Source organism: Populus euphratica, unplaced genomic scaffold, assembly GCF_000495115.2.
Source record: "Populus euphratica unplaced genomic scaffold, PopEup_1.0 scaffold31.1, whole genome shotgun sequence".
NCBI lineage: Eukaryota > Viridiplantae > Streptophyta > Magnoliopsida > Malpighiales > Salicaceae > Populus > Populus euphratica.
In genome coordinates, this window is record NW_011499850.1 from 2,360,790 (window position 1) to 2,377,353 (window position 16,564).

Sequence of the window (16,564 nt, forward strand, 5' to 3'; positions counted from 1 at the left end):
TGGAAAACTCTTCGCTCTTTCCTTTGTCCCTGTCTCTCCCTCGTTTGAGTCCTTTTTAAGGCTGTGTTGTTAACCGAGGTTAGTGTTGATGTTGTCACCAACGAAAGTGCTTCTTCTGTTTTTGCTTTGTTTCTTTTTTATTTAGTTGTTCTAGATCTATACTAGTTTGTATATTTGTGTTCCACTGCAGGGCACCAAAAAATTTTTGACATAAAAAAATATAGGTTGAAATTACTTTAAAAAAAAATACAGTCATTTTGAATTTTATTTTTCATGAAAATATATATTTTTATTAACATATCTCTTATTTATCTTAGCCATATAATAATTTGAACTAAATTACTGTTTATGTTGAAAAATATTTTATGATTATTAAAGTAAATTAATGAATGAAAAGAAATCAAAATAATATATTTATATTTTATGTGATTGGAAGTTAAAAAATAATAAATAAAATAAAAATATGTTCAAAATATATTTAAAGATTTTAATAATAAAACAACGAATTTCAATCTATTTTTCATGAAAGCTTATTGTTTTTATTTGTATTATTATTTTTACATTTTCATGCCTCGGGTGGCTCTCTTGACTGGAGTCGTGTCAACAAACTGAGCTCCCTTATTTTAGTGACACTGGGTCTTGGAAATCATTTATTTTAACGTAGTCAATTAATTAATTAAATTCATAAAAGGCACAACGTGTCAGGGACACTGGGTTTTGGAAATGAAACCCAAACCACTAGGCCACATGCATTGTTTTCCGGCGGCCGCTGATGGTTTGTTCACTATTATTGAACTTAGCTAGGCTTGGTGCATTGATCCGGACTTGACCAGTCCATTCTTAGACCATGCTAGGTATAAAAAAAATTATTTGGAATTATTCAGCGGGTTAAAATTCATAATCTATTTATATTTTTGTAATACAATATCATTTTAATTTTATTTTTTTTACTTATCCGATCATATACGATTTCTAATTTTTTATATCAATTGTGTGGTCACTGACCCCCTAAGGAGGCTTTTCTCGCTATCTTTGCTTGCTCAGCAGAATCAACAGATAAATGCAGTATAATATCATAATAGAAATGCAGGACAGTGCTCATCACTTCATGTCATGCTTCCTTTTCGTTTTCTGAACTCTTGTGTGTGTGCCCTGGTATAAAGATGTCTCGACTTCATGCAGCATGACTCATTGCTAGCTATCTTCCATTTCATATATTGGGCGTAGCATCATTAGATAATATCAAACAATGAAAAAGAAAAGGATTAATTCATGACCTTCAAAATCAAAAGACACGTCCTTGTTTTTCATTTTGTTTCTAGCCAAAAAAAATTAATTGTTTTGTAACTATATATCTAGTTAATACATTATCAATTTTGAATATTGAAATATTTTATGATTGTCGATCCTTTTCTCAACAATACCCATCTTTCTTACCACTTTACTCGAATTCATCGTTGGTATCAAGCATTTTGTATAGTTTATAAGCAACTTTGAAGAGCTTGACCCTTAAGATTTCAGTAAAAAGAGCGAGAAATCACCATTTTATAATATATATTTATGGCGATGGATCTACCTAGAAGATCTTTATTGGTGGCAATATGGCTGGACCATTTGGTTGCATATATACGTCGCTTTTGTTAGATTAAATTGCTATAAAGATGTCATCAACTATATATTTAAAAAAGTGATGGGAAATCTTATCTCTTGGATTCATCAAGTGCTCCATCGCAACTTGTAAAGTGCCTCGAAAGAATAATATTGAGGGAATCAAAAGGAAAAGGGAACTTCATGGAGAAGGATAATTTTAACTTAATTTATTAAAACTCATCTCCATCCTCCTGAGTCCTGATGCATACCATCCAGAAGATTTGAAGGGATTTGGTCACATTTAAAGAAGCATAAAAATAATTCTAATATGAAAAAAGCTCGTAAAAAGGGGATAAGAAGTTTACTAGTAATCAAGGCAGTATGTGATTAATTCGAAAACAGAAATATTTTTTCAATTGATAAAAAAAATAAAATTTGAAGAATTGTATGTACCATGTGGGTCTTGACCAGCGTCAATACAGAACCAATCTTTCATGCATGGGTGGACCAGCAAGACCAGTCGTAAAGTTACTCCCCTCAGGAGCCACCCACACTGAACTGCCCTTTTCCTTTCCTCAATATATTAATTATTAGTTTGATTTCTTCCAATATATATATATATATATGCCAAATTAGACCACTGGAGCCATTGAAGACTTAATTAACGAGGGGAACCCATGCATATACAAACTAGAAATAGGGTCAAACATATGCGCCTGTTTCCTCCGGTATAGATATTTCTCCTCCTTTCCCTTTCAATTCAGCTTGTTTGACAAGATACAATGGTCCATGAGTGAATGCAGGACTCTCTATACTCTGCAAAAACGCGTCGAGAATATCCCTTCTCTAATCATGCTACTTGTTACTGAAGTTTTGAACATGATCAAGATAATTTGATTTAGCTTCATATTATGTTACCAAATTAATAATATTGGTTTGTTTGTTTTCACTTCTTTAACAAGTTCTTCCTCAATTCTTCTATCATTTTGAACATTTTCTTAGTTTTTTTTTATTAACTTGAATATTTAGATTAACTTGAATATATCTTAACTAATTTTATAGATTTTGAAATTAACTATCATGTAAGACCCACAAACTCTAAGATTGATATTAGTAAACTTGATAATTACAGGTGCCGATGATCTAATTATCATAATTCTAAAAAAATCAATCAAGTTTGAGTATATTGGTTACTCAAGACAAACATTTTTTATTACCGAGTGAATAAGTAATTAAAGATGATTTTTTAACAACTCGAAGGAGCTAGTAGTTCTTTAACTTTTATGAAGATGGCAAATATATTGTCTAGAAATGTAGTTTAACCTCCACGCAAATGGCAAGCAACCATCCCACTTGTGCTAGCTGGGGTCCTTGGCAGGAAACTTAAAAAATCTGCTCGCAAGCAGCGGCAACTGGTTTTGAAAACTACAGCATCAACTGGTTTTGCAAACTACAGCATCTGCATTCATAAGAAGAAGAGTGATATTCTTCCGCATGGTGTGGAAGCCCGCGATTTTTGGAGGTTGAGGGCCTTCTTTTACTGTCAATTTTTTTTTTTTGAGTATTAGTATCTCAAAACCATTTAAAAATATAAAAAATAAATTTAAAATAAAATAAATATTTTTTATATTTTTAAAAATAAAATTTAAAAATTAAAAACAAATGAATTTTTTAAAAACAAATAAGGATTTTAAAAGTGTTTTTGAAAAAATTAATTAATTAATTATTTTTTCTTTACTTCAAATTAATTTTTTTTATGTTTTTAAATCATTTTAATATAAAAATAAATTTTAAAAAATATAACATTTTAATATATATTATTTTTTAAAAAAAAAACAACCATTATTTCATTATCAAACGTCTCTTAATATCTAGCTTGTCACTCGATGCTGCCCCTCTAACATTTGAATGGTCAAACTTTAAATCATTCTGACTTTTGACCCTGAATATTTATTTTGAAAGAGAACTAGTCGTTGGTGCTCTTTTTGAGCCATGTGTAGGGCCTTATTTAATGTGGCTGCTACACTTTTACAAAATATAACCATAGCTTGGGACAGCGTACAGTTAGTTTTTAAGGAAGCCATAGTTTTGATTTCGTCAGTCAATCCCCGCCCTGACATGGAAAATACAGCAAATGGGAATGAAGACTTATCAACTATGTAAACATCTGAAATCAAAAGAGAAGAAATAAAAATCTCAGAAAATGAAGTTTCACATATAAAAAACACTTTCTGGCATGTGCAATAAATTTCAATATCTTTTTCATAAATGTATATAAATCACTATAATACAGTAGAATCGGTCCGCATTAAAAGTATATTCAAGGTTATATTTTTTTATACTATATAGTTATATAATAAAAAGGATTTCATTTGGATCTCTCGTTGTAAGCTTATAATTCACTATTTTTTCTTGAAATGAAATTTGCCCCCTTTTGAAACCTCTGATTCCAAGTAATTTCTTGCTTTTCGAAAGTAGTGACTGTAGGGCTATTTTCTTGAACATTTTAAATCAATGGTGGCCCTTAGACAGCATATTTTTAGCTGTCAAAGTATCAAGTGCGAGTGTGGGACATTAGGGTTCTGTAGCCCAACGGAGTTTCATGAAAAAGTCTCGCTTAAAATGGAACTTAGTGCCACACTTTTTCCTGCCAGAAAATAATCAATCAAATGTGATGAGATAGTTGAAAATCCTTAAAAGAAATTATGATTTTCTTAATATTGTTATAGGTTATAAGGCACAGGATCGGATCTAAAAAAGAATATGATTTACCTTAGAATTCAAGGATATTTATACAGTCATGAATTCACGAAGGCGTGTTCATGCAAGGATATGATGATCACCGTGCTTACTATCTACAGTTTTGGACTATTTGGAGATAGAAAAGATCAAAATGACAACATATCACTAGAAAAAAATGTCTTATAAGTTCTGGGTTTTGAGATTCTGTATGACTATCGATGATAACATCATCAATCTCCAGAAGATATATGGCTATCCTCATTTAATGCATGCATGTATGTTTTGCCGTCATAATTGAAGGCGAGCAAGCCAGGTTTGATAAGAGATATATAGCTTGCTCCCCTCGATTGTCCATAATCATCATCATCATCATCATCATCTAGAAGGGATTAAATTGATGATACTCGTTTTTGAAGAGGACTCCATGAGATACGCCCAAGCTCGATCTAATGAAAAATCAAAGATTTACAAGCTCTATTTCAAGTATGGAGATATGTATCGTGTTTAAACGATAGGTTAGAACTTGTATTGTGAGAGACGTGAAAATTTCTGGAGATCTAAGTTACCTTTATGGAGAGAAATTTGGAATATATTTTCCTTTTAATTAATCTCTCTTTCACTTCTGTTTCTATAATCTTCAATATTTACTCTATCTGAATTAGATGGTTGGAAATGGATTATTGAATTTCCCAATGAATGTTGTTCATCAGAACCCCAGTGAATCGATACCAATTCCAATATATTAGGGTTAGAATTGCAAGTATAAGAGGTCGGTCACTTCCTGCAGGTATTTTGGACGGTTGAATCTTCCAACTGTGATGTATACAATCTTAATGAGGACAAGGATTGCTATTAACTCAATTGTCATGCTGTTAGCTCCTATCTTCCAGGTCTCGTTATGTATTACTTGATTAATTAATAAAATTAGAATACATGCATGCGAGTTGAAGTTTGATTAATATTTCAAGATAAAATGATGGATTGTTTATCCACGTATTTTTTATTTAAAATTTACTCAAAAAATTAAATATTCCAAAGACATTTATTTTATGTTTTTATCTTTATTTTTCCAATAAAAAATATTTTTATTCTTTTGTATTAATTTATCTTAGAACACTAACCAAACTCTACTATACAAATTAACAAATCAAAGATTCTACATGCACTTAAATATTTTTAGGGGTATTTGAAAACATGATATTGATTGTTATTTAAAAATATTTTTTTTTAAAATGTTGTAAAATAATTTTTTTTAAAAATTAATTTTTGATATCATTACGTTAAAATAATATGAAAATATAAAAAAATATTATTTTAAAACAATTTTTTTTAATTTTTTTTCAAAAACACATATAAAAATATATAGAAACATACAATCCTTTAAACTGCTTGCATTTGATAAATGCGTGGATATAGGCGTATGTATTTTCATTAATTCTGGTACGAATCTTAGAGCTCCATATTTTTAATAAAATCCTGAAATTGCATCAGACTCCTTGACACACAATTAATTAACCTTAAGTACATAAATCCGCATACATACATACTGTATCATACATACACACCAGAACAACTACAAAATTTCCTGATCTTAATCTGAACAAAATTTACAAAAAAAACTACCAAATTTCTTGAATCTAACAAAGCTAAGATCAAGAAAAAGCAACGCCATCTCTACTGGCATTCATTAGGCAAAACCTGGTAAGCCTTGGCTGGAAATCCCTCCTCCTGTGAAGATCATGACTAGACGGCTTGATAATCTGTAACAAGATTGCCTTGAATGAATTTGCTTTGGCAATCAAAGCCAATCCTCCCTTGTTATTCGACCCAACACGACCGATTCTTGATCTGGCGGGCACCCTAAGGGAATCCCGGTGCAGACCACACCTGAATGATCCGGGATGTGTGGTGGGTGAACACAGGCATGTCCTGGTTTCTTGCTGTGTATGTGACTTAGGATATGGTCCATTTCTAGATGCCATGCATGTAATAATGTAATATAAGATGGTTTCTTTCGAATCTGTTAGGATCATATAACCTTTGATTTATGGCCACTTTTATAGCCTCCTTTGGACTTAATGACCTTTGATTTGGTACCAATGACAACCTGGTTAAGTGTTACTTAGTGTAATAACGTCAGATGTTGTTGGGTAATGTAGAAAGAGAATAAGATATACATATCTTAGTGTTACTAATCAACCCCTTAATCCATTGGATAATACATGACATTAATTTGGATTAGTCCGTCAGTTTTTCCAAACAATTACTCCACGGCAACTCACAGGGAATTCCTTATACGATCGTAATAGATATTAATTAATAGATATTAATAGGATGATTGTTTTTGCATTTTAAGAGTATTTTTAAAAAAATTATTTTTTATTTTTATTTTTATTTTTTATTTTTTTCATATTATTTTAACGTGTTGATATTAAAAATAATTTAATTTTTAAAAATAAAAAATATTACTTTAATATATTTTAAGTGAAAAATAATTTGAAAAACAACTAATACTATGCTTTTAAATATTTGTGTTTGTATGGTTGTAGTTGTATAATTTTTAGGAAAATCTAATCTTTTAATTTTAAATTAATTTTTTAGTATTTTGTTGTTTTTATATTAAAAATAAATTTTTAAAGATAAAAATATTATTTTAATATATTTCTAAATAAAAAACTATTTTGAAAAATAATATATTGCACATTACTTAAATTTAGAGCTTTTAATTCTAATTTTCAAATAATTGTAGTTTATATTTTTATACTAAATTATAGATAATATCAAACTAAAATATCCTACAAAATTATTAATTTAACGTTTTTTGTTTTTTTAAAAGTTACTTTCAAAACAGTATAAAAATAAAATAAAAAAGTTATGTTGCGCTGTGTAATTCAAAATCCAAGCGAAATTCTTGTTGAACAAATAAAAAATAGTACTGCGATCCCAGCTCCTGATCCGTACTCTCCACACATTAAAATTTTACAGATATGGATTAAAAAATTAATCAAATAAAAAGATTAGATCCAAAATTAATATGATAATCAAATTAGAAAAATAACATGATGATCTTTTTCCTTCAATGGATTATAAAATAAATGATCTAAGTTTGTGAGTTTATTTTTGTCCTTATTCTTTTCATCTTTCACAACAATTAATTATGATATAACTATATTATGATAATATTGCGTTATCTTTTATTTTTAAATATAGATTCCAACATATAGCATGTAAATTTATTTAAATGCACAAAAAATAATAAAATTTAAATATTAATATAAGCGGTGAAGAATTGAGGATAAAAACTTGTATCATTCTACCATTTTTCTAAGGGTATGGTTGTTTTGAGTTGCAATTACTTTATAAAATGTTTTTTTCTTGAAAAATTATTAAATGAATATTATTTTACGTGTTTTTGAATGATTTAGTGTAAAAAATAAATAAAATTTTATTTGTAATTAAAAAACACTTTTAAAATTTACTATATGACAATATCAAATATATATTAAATATTAAATATAATTTAAAAAATCACTCTCTTCTGGAGAGGGAACAAACTTCAAATTCAAGTCTCAGGCGCTGTTATTGTCACTTCAAAAGCCTAAACAACTACTCCTAAGTCCTTTTGATTGTTTTGCTGCTATGATGAAGGTTTAGGGTACAAGATTGGTCTTGCAGTCCAATCCATTGAATATGAATTAGACTTGGCTGGGAAGCAAGGAATCTCTAGCAAATAAATTGCCTTCTTAACTGCGATTTGAATTTTGATACATGCCTTTTGCAATCAGTACTAATCTTGCATTTGGCACCATAAAGATATGAAGCCCCAAGCCATAAGCCAGATTCAGGCCTTCATACAACCCCCACAATTTAGCTACATAAACTGATCCCTTGCCAAGAATCAATGTCAATGAATTTGATGCCAAAATGGACACTTCTTTTTGTTAAGATGAAACCCGTGTTATTAAATTATGTGATCAACCCGATGATCCCTCAACTTAGTATTTGGGCTCGGGTCGAGTTTTATGTTAAACTGAGTAAAAGGTGATATTGTTAAACCTAGACGATCTGGTCTGGATGAGATCTAGTTGGATTTTCTTTGAAACAATATTTTTGATTGATCGATCTAATCCATAGCTCGTCTTGGATTGATTTATGAACTGTTTTTAAACCAGTTCACACGGAGCAGCAGCGGCAGCAAATTTGGCCAGCCAAGAATTGGTTTTAAACTTGACATGCATGCTTTACGTCGGTCGTGTGGGTTCACACACACAGCAAATCTATGTCGGCAATGTGCCACAGCAACAAGAGCACGGCAATCCAGCCATGTCGATTAATCCCAGAAGGGACCTGCCTAGCCAGTTGCTGTCCACACCTGCCGTCCTTATGCAAGCTTCACAGAATTCAGACACGTAACAACGCGTCACGAAAAAACTTGCTCGCGAGTCCCTATAATTTGTTACTTACGATGATGATGGCTGTGGCTTAAGGACCCCACTTTTTTACTTGCACTCAAAGTCTTACAAGTGTGCTTGTGTGTGGGGGTGGTAGTACTAGCAAGAGGATAGATCAAAAGCTTTCATTGATGTTGATCCGTTAGTCCATAGGGCAATATAGTATTGGTGTTAAGTTATGTCCTGATTTTCTCGATCTTAGCTTCTATTGTTTTTTTTTTTTTGTCAAGGAAAAGAATTCGAGCTGGGGATCATTGATTGAACGGCTTTGAGTTATAGATAGATTGCACAGAGGTCAGTGATCCATCCCAAGGTGTCTTCTTCTTATCTTGTCAAGGAAATGAGTTCCAGTTGTGCAAGAAATGATGGCATGGTTTTCCTGTATCTTGCAGCCATTTAAAGACATGACCCCAAGACTTTCAGTATTCCAGTTGTGCAAGAAATGATGGCTTGGGCCTCACGACTTGAAAAGGATTCCAGATACTCAAGAACTGAAGGACATGCCAGATTAATACTCAGGCAAAAGTAACTTAGTCAGGAACTTATCTTTACATCTGCTTGCTCGGTCTGTATTAAGTTAAAACAGGACACTATGCCCAAAAACAGGCTCCATAAGATAGATTCCATTAGAACATGTGAGAAAACAGAAGGCAGGAAACTACAAGCCATGAGAAAAAGATCTGTACTTAGTGATGCACTAACGATACTCCAGCCTAAGGATGCTTGGCATGATGCACAAGAATATCCTCATAGCAAGCGATCCAGGATATAGTCAAGAAATAATTAGCAACCTTATAACTAGATTAGGGCATCTTCACGATGCCTTGCCAGGGCGTTCCAATGAGGACATGAACTGCTTGGTATATACACGATGCCTTCTCTCTCTTGCGTAAATTACCCAGAAGATCAGTGATAGCATTACTGCGGCAGATACAATTACTAGCCCAATGTATATCCATTGTGAGTATCGCCGCAAATCAGGACAATAAGAATGGCTGATCTTGGTGAATGTTTCTCGCACAAAAGTGCAGTCTTCCAGGTTAACCAAGAATGGACCATAACGATTCAACCCATAACTTAGATTTACTGCAGATTCCATCTGGTTGTACAAGCTGGGTGTAAGCCGACCGGGTGTAATACAAATCTCAGATGATGAAACCTGACATATATAATTCTTCCACACCTGCTCGATACAGAAAACAAAAGCAGTAAGCCTTTCTGAATCATACTCTAAATATATTACGAATCAGGTAAAATTTGTAAGCAGAAGCTGACTAAGGAGAAGGTCGTTAACTGATTTTATTCTTAATCAAAATTGAAAAGCACATAAATATACTGAAACAAGAAAATTACCCCCAAAATCTCACTTTAAAAATTTGGCACCATAAGTTAAACAGAGAAACCAAGATAGATTTTGGATTTTGCCCGACTGGGAAAATTTAAACATAGTCTAAAATAAAATTATGTTGACAAACATACATTCTGGGCAATGATTATAACTAGCAACTGAATCTAATATGGAATCTGCTAGTGAGATGCATAATTGGTGGCTTAATCTTCAGCAAATCCAACATATAAAATGCCTTTCAGCCCTTCTATTTACACTTTTCATGTTCACATATATTACCTGGGTAGCATTGCTTAAGTCCACTTCACCAGCAGCACATTTACGATCTGTAAAATCAGAATTGAATGGGTTGCAAAGAACAGGCATGAGTGGGCCAGATTGATTGTAATACAGATCTCTAGCTTGGGGTGGAAAATTTCGGTTAGAGACATTGCTAACTACATAGTCAACAACATTGACAAGTTGATAGGTTGTCTCCTTCGTCTGCCTCAAAGTTTCTTGAGCAGTTGCGTTGTCCACACATGGGATTATATCATCCAATGCTGTTTTGGCAGTGGGGTTCTGAACCCACTCATCCATAGAAATACAAGTGTCGGCAACCACGCTAGCAGATAAACAAACAAACAAACACATTTAGGGATGCACTCAGAAAAGAAGCACAGAAACACTGATTCTGACATAGAAGTCCATTGGTACTATCATAAGAATAGTCATCTTGTAAACATTTTCCAAGTCCAGTACTTTAAAGTGCAAGAGATGAAAGTTTTCCATAACACAATGCAAATGTATCTCTTTACATGCATGTGTGCAAGAGTGTCAACATGCATAAGAAAAAAGATAATTTTGGTTTTAAAGACTGTACATGCATGTGTGCAAGAGTGTCAACATTAAAGACAGCTTCTAATCACAATGTTACCATTTAAAATAGTGATCTTATATGACACTAGCTTTAACTAACTGGTAGATCAATTAACAGGATACCATGGTATATAACTAACTTCGGTGGCATAAAGTTATTCAAGTGCCTCTTTTTTGACAATTGAATGCACCCCTACAGACATATTTAGTAATTCCTGAACTCTTTCTTCGGTAATTGAGATTGTCAGTCTTAAGAATACTAGTTTTAAGAATGCCCTTGCTCCGACCCCCTTACTGCCCAACTTGAGAGCGGACAACTAATGCGTTCCACTTATTGAACAAGGTTCTATGGTCGGTCCATGACCCCTGGATTCTGAAGGCATCCTTGGGGCGATCTCGTAGTTCCTACAGGGTGGAGACGATACAATGGGGTCGGTCCATGGACTTTCCTTCCTTTTTCTGCATTTCGCTAAAGGGTTGAAGGAGGCCAAGAGGCAGCCTCATTAGACCTTATCTTTACAAAAATTACTTTTACAAACCTAAAGGAGTACTAGTTTCTTATGGAGTTGGAAATGAATTTCCTATCCGTGTACAGATATATTGCCAGCATCAGATTTTTAATTCACTAGAAAACAAAGCCTTCTGATTCCATAGCTTACAGGGCATTTAATCCTTGTAAAAAGCCAGATTGAAAATTTCTTAATCATATGGTTTTCAGGAATATTTCTTGATCAGCCCAAATATTCAGAGATTGACTACTATGTATGGATGAACTCGGTACAATCATGATCTAAGAGGAAGAAGAATGGTTAGCCAATGTTCAGACAAGGTGCAGATAGCTCAAGATCTAGTTGGTTAAAACTTTAAATAACAGAATCTAGAGAAATGCCTGGGATATAAGAAGTTAGCCTGTCACTTTGTAACCTATTGAAGCTGAATCCTTGTGTGTTTTCAAGATTTCATACAAACTCAATGTAGTTTGCTTGGCCAATACAGAACAGTTTCTCCTGAAAAATGGCCTACTTTGTGGTTTCTGTGCTTTTCAGCCTGATAAATCCAATTATTCATATTCCTAGAATATTGCACACTGAATAGCTACATTCATAATTTCTCTCTAAATTACTAACTGAAGAAAGAATTATTTGCAACAAATCTTTTGAGGAGGTGAGAATCAAATATACTCTTAAGTTCTCGCCAGCCACTTTCATTCAGTCTTCAGCCCCATGGTTCTAACTGTAACCCATTGACAAAAGATGCAGCCCAGGAGTTGTCAAAACAAAGTGAGAGAACTCTTGAAGTTTCATGAAAGGTTTTGTTGGAACTTTTAATTATTGATATCTACTACTTATTCCAATCCTTTCTTCCTCTCTCTTCATATGAGTGGCTTGGCTGTACGTTATTTATCATCTTCCACTCCATATACCAATTTTAAAGGAAACTTAATCTTGCTGAAAAATAATCCTAAAAGACCCACGTACATGTAGAAAAAGAAAAGTGCATCATTTTAGACATTCTCTCAATCTGACTGCCAGGAAATGACATTATATGGAATCATTTTACCTCTCTGTATGCTCAAAGGGTGACACGACAGAAAATGAGGTTCGACGATTCCCAAGATCAAGATATAAAAGACCCATTTATTAATATCAGCAATGCTAAAACTTCTAGTCCACAACCAATGGGTTCATAATACCTCAGAAACACATTTAAAAGACAACCATCAGAATTATAGCTAGAAAAGGGTGTTTGCTATGAATATCTACAATTAAGATCACGAAGCTCTAAACAACACAATTACAACAGTGTTTGCGTGTGTATATGGACATCAACAATTAAGACCATGAAAGCTCTATATGCCACAATGAAACAACACAACCACAAGTGTGTGCTTGCATGTTTATATGCATGCATCTATACACCAGAATGTATGCACAAAGCATCCAAAACATAAACTTAATTCAACACAACTTTTTTTAAAAAAAAATAAACGCCAAGCATAAAATCTTTTATGCATTTTATGACCCTATATCGGAAAAGTTAATAAATAAATAAATAAAAGAACAGGAGAAAGAACTTACTTGTGAAGGAGAAGGAATACACCGCACAAAATAAATGTGCCCGTAACAAGAACCCAGCCAAGGATCACCAGACTACAGAATTTAAACAGTAAAATTGGCCAAATCATAACCATAACATGTAGTTGTTTTCAAGTTCAAAATTGTTAAAACAGATAATGGCTCAAAAATAGGGTCACTCACAAGTAAACAAGGCACTGCATCCCAAAAATGGAGAACACTGCAACCAATGGCATCATAGAAATAATATAAGCAAACAATTTAGTTATAATAAATCAGACAATTTATAAATTTGCACCTCTAATCCAAGAAAATAACACTTACAAAATCCAAGAAATGCCAAAGCAAGCATCACAGCAGCAAGGATAATGAGGGCCAGTCTCCTGCAATGCACAGCAAAAAATAAGAGCAATTAGGAAAAATTCCAAAACCAATCAAGCACCAGAAGAAGTTTTAAGAGCTTTTACTCACATGCTATCCAAAACATTTTGTATGCCTTCTGAATTATCCTGTGTAGTGCTGGAAAGAGTAGTACCAGAAGACTTGATCTTTTTTTGAATGCTATCAATGTCATTTTGGACGCTGGGTGGCAGAAAAACTGACTCTACACCTGTATTCTTAGCCGCAGCAAGATAATCTGACACATGCCTGAGGTTTTTGACAGTAACATTTGCTTGATTGACTACATACTCCAATGTGTGTGTTGTAATACTGTGAAACTTCCCTTGACCAGTATACAGAACAACACATCCAGCACTGCAATCGCAGAGCAACATTGAGGGTGTCATAAAATTATTAATGAAAACACAGAGCCATAGCGAGAAAGAGGGGTCATTACATTGCAGCAATGGTAAAGAGGATGAGGTAAATGAGAGACAGGGCATAGCATGCTCTAGAGTAGCCATAAGGCTCTGTTGGACAACAGCAATAGCAGAGGCAGATAAAGGACAAACATAGTCCAAATATCACAAACCAAACCAAAGCTACGATGAAGAATGGAACCGCAGTAAAACCAACAGACTGCATCATTGAAGTGACAATCAGTACAAGAAAATGTACTAATATGGTCAAATAAACCAGAAAAAAGTAATAAAGAAAGAACTCACAGCCCAGTAATGTTTATTGCTGATATTGTAACCAGAAGTGTAGAATTTAAAGTTCTCTAAAGGGTCTCTTCTTCTTGTTTTCTTTGCAGCCAATATCAAAGAAGATGCTGTGTTCTCTTCTTCTGCAAGATGCCTCCTTATCTCCCATGAAACCACCACACCATCATTCTCTCTCCCACCAACCACAACATCTACATTGAAATAAAATAAAATTACTCTTGTTAAAAAAAAAGCACATAAAGATTTCATATTTTTCACAAAAAGCATAATTTTTAGAAAAAAATTAATTAGTAAATGAACTACCAGGAATGGAAAAAGATTCAAACTGGGAAGTTAAAGAACCAGGAGTTGCTGTTGAAGAAGTAAAGATAAAGAAAAAGAAAAGAAAGATTAGGAGAAAAAACAACGGTGGGTTTGATCTGTTATTACAGGACATGTTGTGTTCTTGTTTGTGTTTCAGTTTCTCTCTCTGTTTCGCGGCGTTGCCGTCGGCTCTGCCTGGTTTTTATGATCGTCTCTACGAGAGACAGAGACAGAGGAGTGTCGAGCCAGTGTGTAAATACTAAATACAGGTGATTTATATGGGTATTTGTCAGATATTAATGAGTCTTAACGGTTAAGAAAAACACCTTTATGAATTTGTAAAAAAGTTTTCAGTTCTTTTCTATACGTTTGTTTGTCCGTAATTATTACATGGACAAGAATACCCCTTTGCTGTGATGGTGTTGCTTTCTTTATTATTATTATTTTTCTTTTTTTTCTTTTTTTTTCGGGGTTACAACGTTTTTGTTACGAGGAAGTTCTCATGCCTTTGTTTTCTGGAAGTTGTTGAGAATTTTTTTTAGATTTTTAAGAAATTTATACAAATTGCTTCTTTTTTGTTTCTTGGAAGTATATCTAATGTATCATTACATTTTAAATTTTATTTTTATAAAAACAAAAAATATTTATTTATTTATTTATAAAAAAATACTTTTTATTTATTTTATATATAAAAATTCATTTTACAGGAGTTTTAATTAAATATATATTTTTAAATTTATTTTTTTAAGACTATAACTACAATTTTTTTTAAAAAAGTACTATTAAAATGAAGATTTTACAGTGTAAATTCAAAGGAGATTAGTTTTTTTTTTCTTGGAATGGCAGTAATACAAATCAATAAAGAAAATTCTAATGCAAATAGCATTCAATACATTGATTTTATAAAATAATTTACATGGTAAGTAAATCACTTATATAATATTTATTACATCAGTTAATAATGTTTTTATATACAAGTCACACTGAATCTTTCTTTTCTTTTCTTTTTTCCACCTCTTTTAATGTATATTCACCCCTATGAATTCAACGATATTCCACTTTGGCTCCTGTAGTATTGAGATTTCTCAATTCGAATCTAAATTGTTTCAATGCGACCCCTAGCTACGATAGGCTTACATTTTTAATTGTTTTTAAAAATTTCTTTAAGATTCGTATTTTAATTTCAATTGTCCAATAACCTCGATAACTCTGCCTTTATTATAAAGAATAATAGAAGACAAGATTATTCATTACTTGGTTGTTAGGGCTCATAATTGTTTTTAGATAGCTTTTAATATAGTTTTAACATAGAATATTAAAAATAATTTAAAAAATATTTCAATAAATTTTAAATTAAAAAAATTCAAATATACAATTTTAAACTAAAGAGAACGTGGCAGGATGTGCTTCAAATCCTATGCGTATGCTTGTCACATTGTGACCCCCGCTGCCAATCTCACTGGTTACAACTAACAAACGTGCCTACCACCACCTTTCCCCCATTTTCATAATTTGGCTTAGCTTACTTCAGAAAGGTCATTATTTACGGATTTATTAATTTATGTTTTGATGTTGAACCTTACTATTTTAGGGTTTGGAGCTTGTGATTCTTAATAGGGTTTGTTCTTTATTTTGAATTTGGTCATTTTCTTGACCTACCAACGTTGCTTAGGACATGAGGAGGAGAGAGGTGAGGAGTTGTTCATGAGTGGAAAATTGTTTTGGACTGTTTTCTTTTGATAGAAAAAATTGAACTCTCTTCGATCTCCTGTTTAAAATATTCAACCTGGTAGTTTAACAGAACACCACAATGATGCTGCCTAATTTGTGTATCAATATTTGAACAAAATTATTTGTCACTAAATTAAAAACACCTGATATGATAAATAAATCCTAGAGGTTAATTAATTTGTTCTTCTTTTCTCTTGTAATTTATTTTTCAATTTCAGATATGATTTTGTTTTTGTTTTTTTAATTTTGTATGTTATTAGGTGTCCTCAGGTTTTTATTTATACGAAGTTTTTCTTTGGATTAATTTCAAGTGATCATCATTATGTAAAAATCCCAATCTTTCTTATGTGTATGAAAATT

The 16,564-nt window shown here is 32.4% G+C and overlaps 1 protein-coding gene across 1 annotated transcript; it reads right to left on the reverse strand.

The window, feature by feature from the left end:
• Positions 1-9,266: 9,266 nt before the first annotated feature.
• LOC105121106 (uncharacterized) lies at positions 9,267-14,757 on the reverse strand. Its single transcript, XM_011019623.1, has 9 exons — positions 14,474-14,757; positions 14,171-14,361; positions 13,903-14,084; positions 13,536-13,820; positions 13,389-13,447; positions 13,248-13,284; positions 13,068-13,139; positions 10,411-10,735; positions 9,267-9,966 (listed from the first exon to the last, which is right to left on the reverse strand). The coding sequence occupies exons 1-9, from the start codon at positions 14,604-14,606 to the stop codon at positions 9,598-9,600; spliced, it is 1,653 nt and encodes a 550-aa protein (XP_011017925.1). The 5' UTR covers positions 14,607-14,757; the 3' UTR covers positions 9,267-9,597.
• Between the last annotated feature and the right edge of the window lie 1,807 nt (positions 14,758-16,564).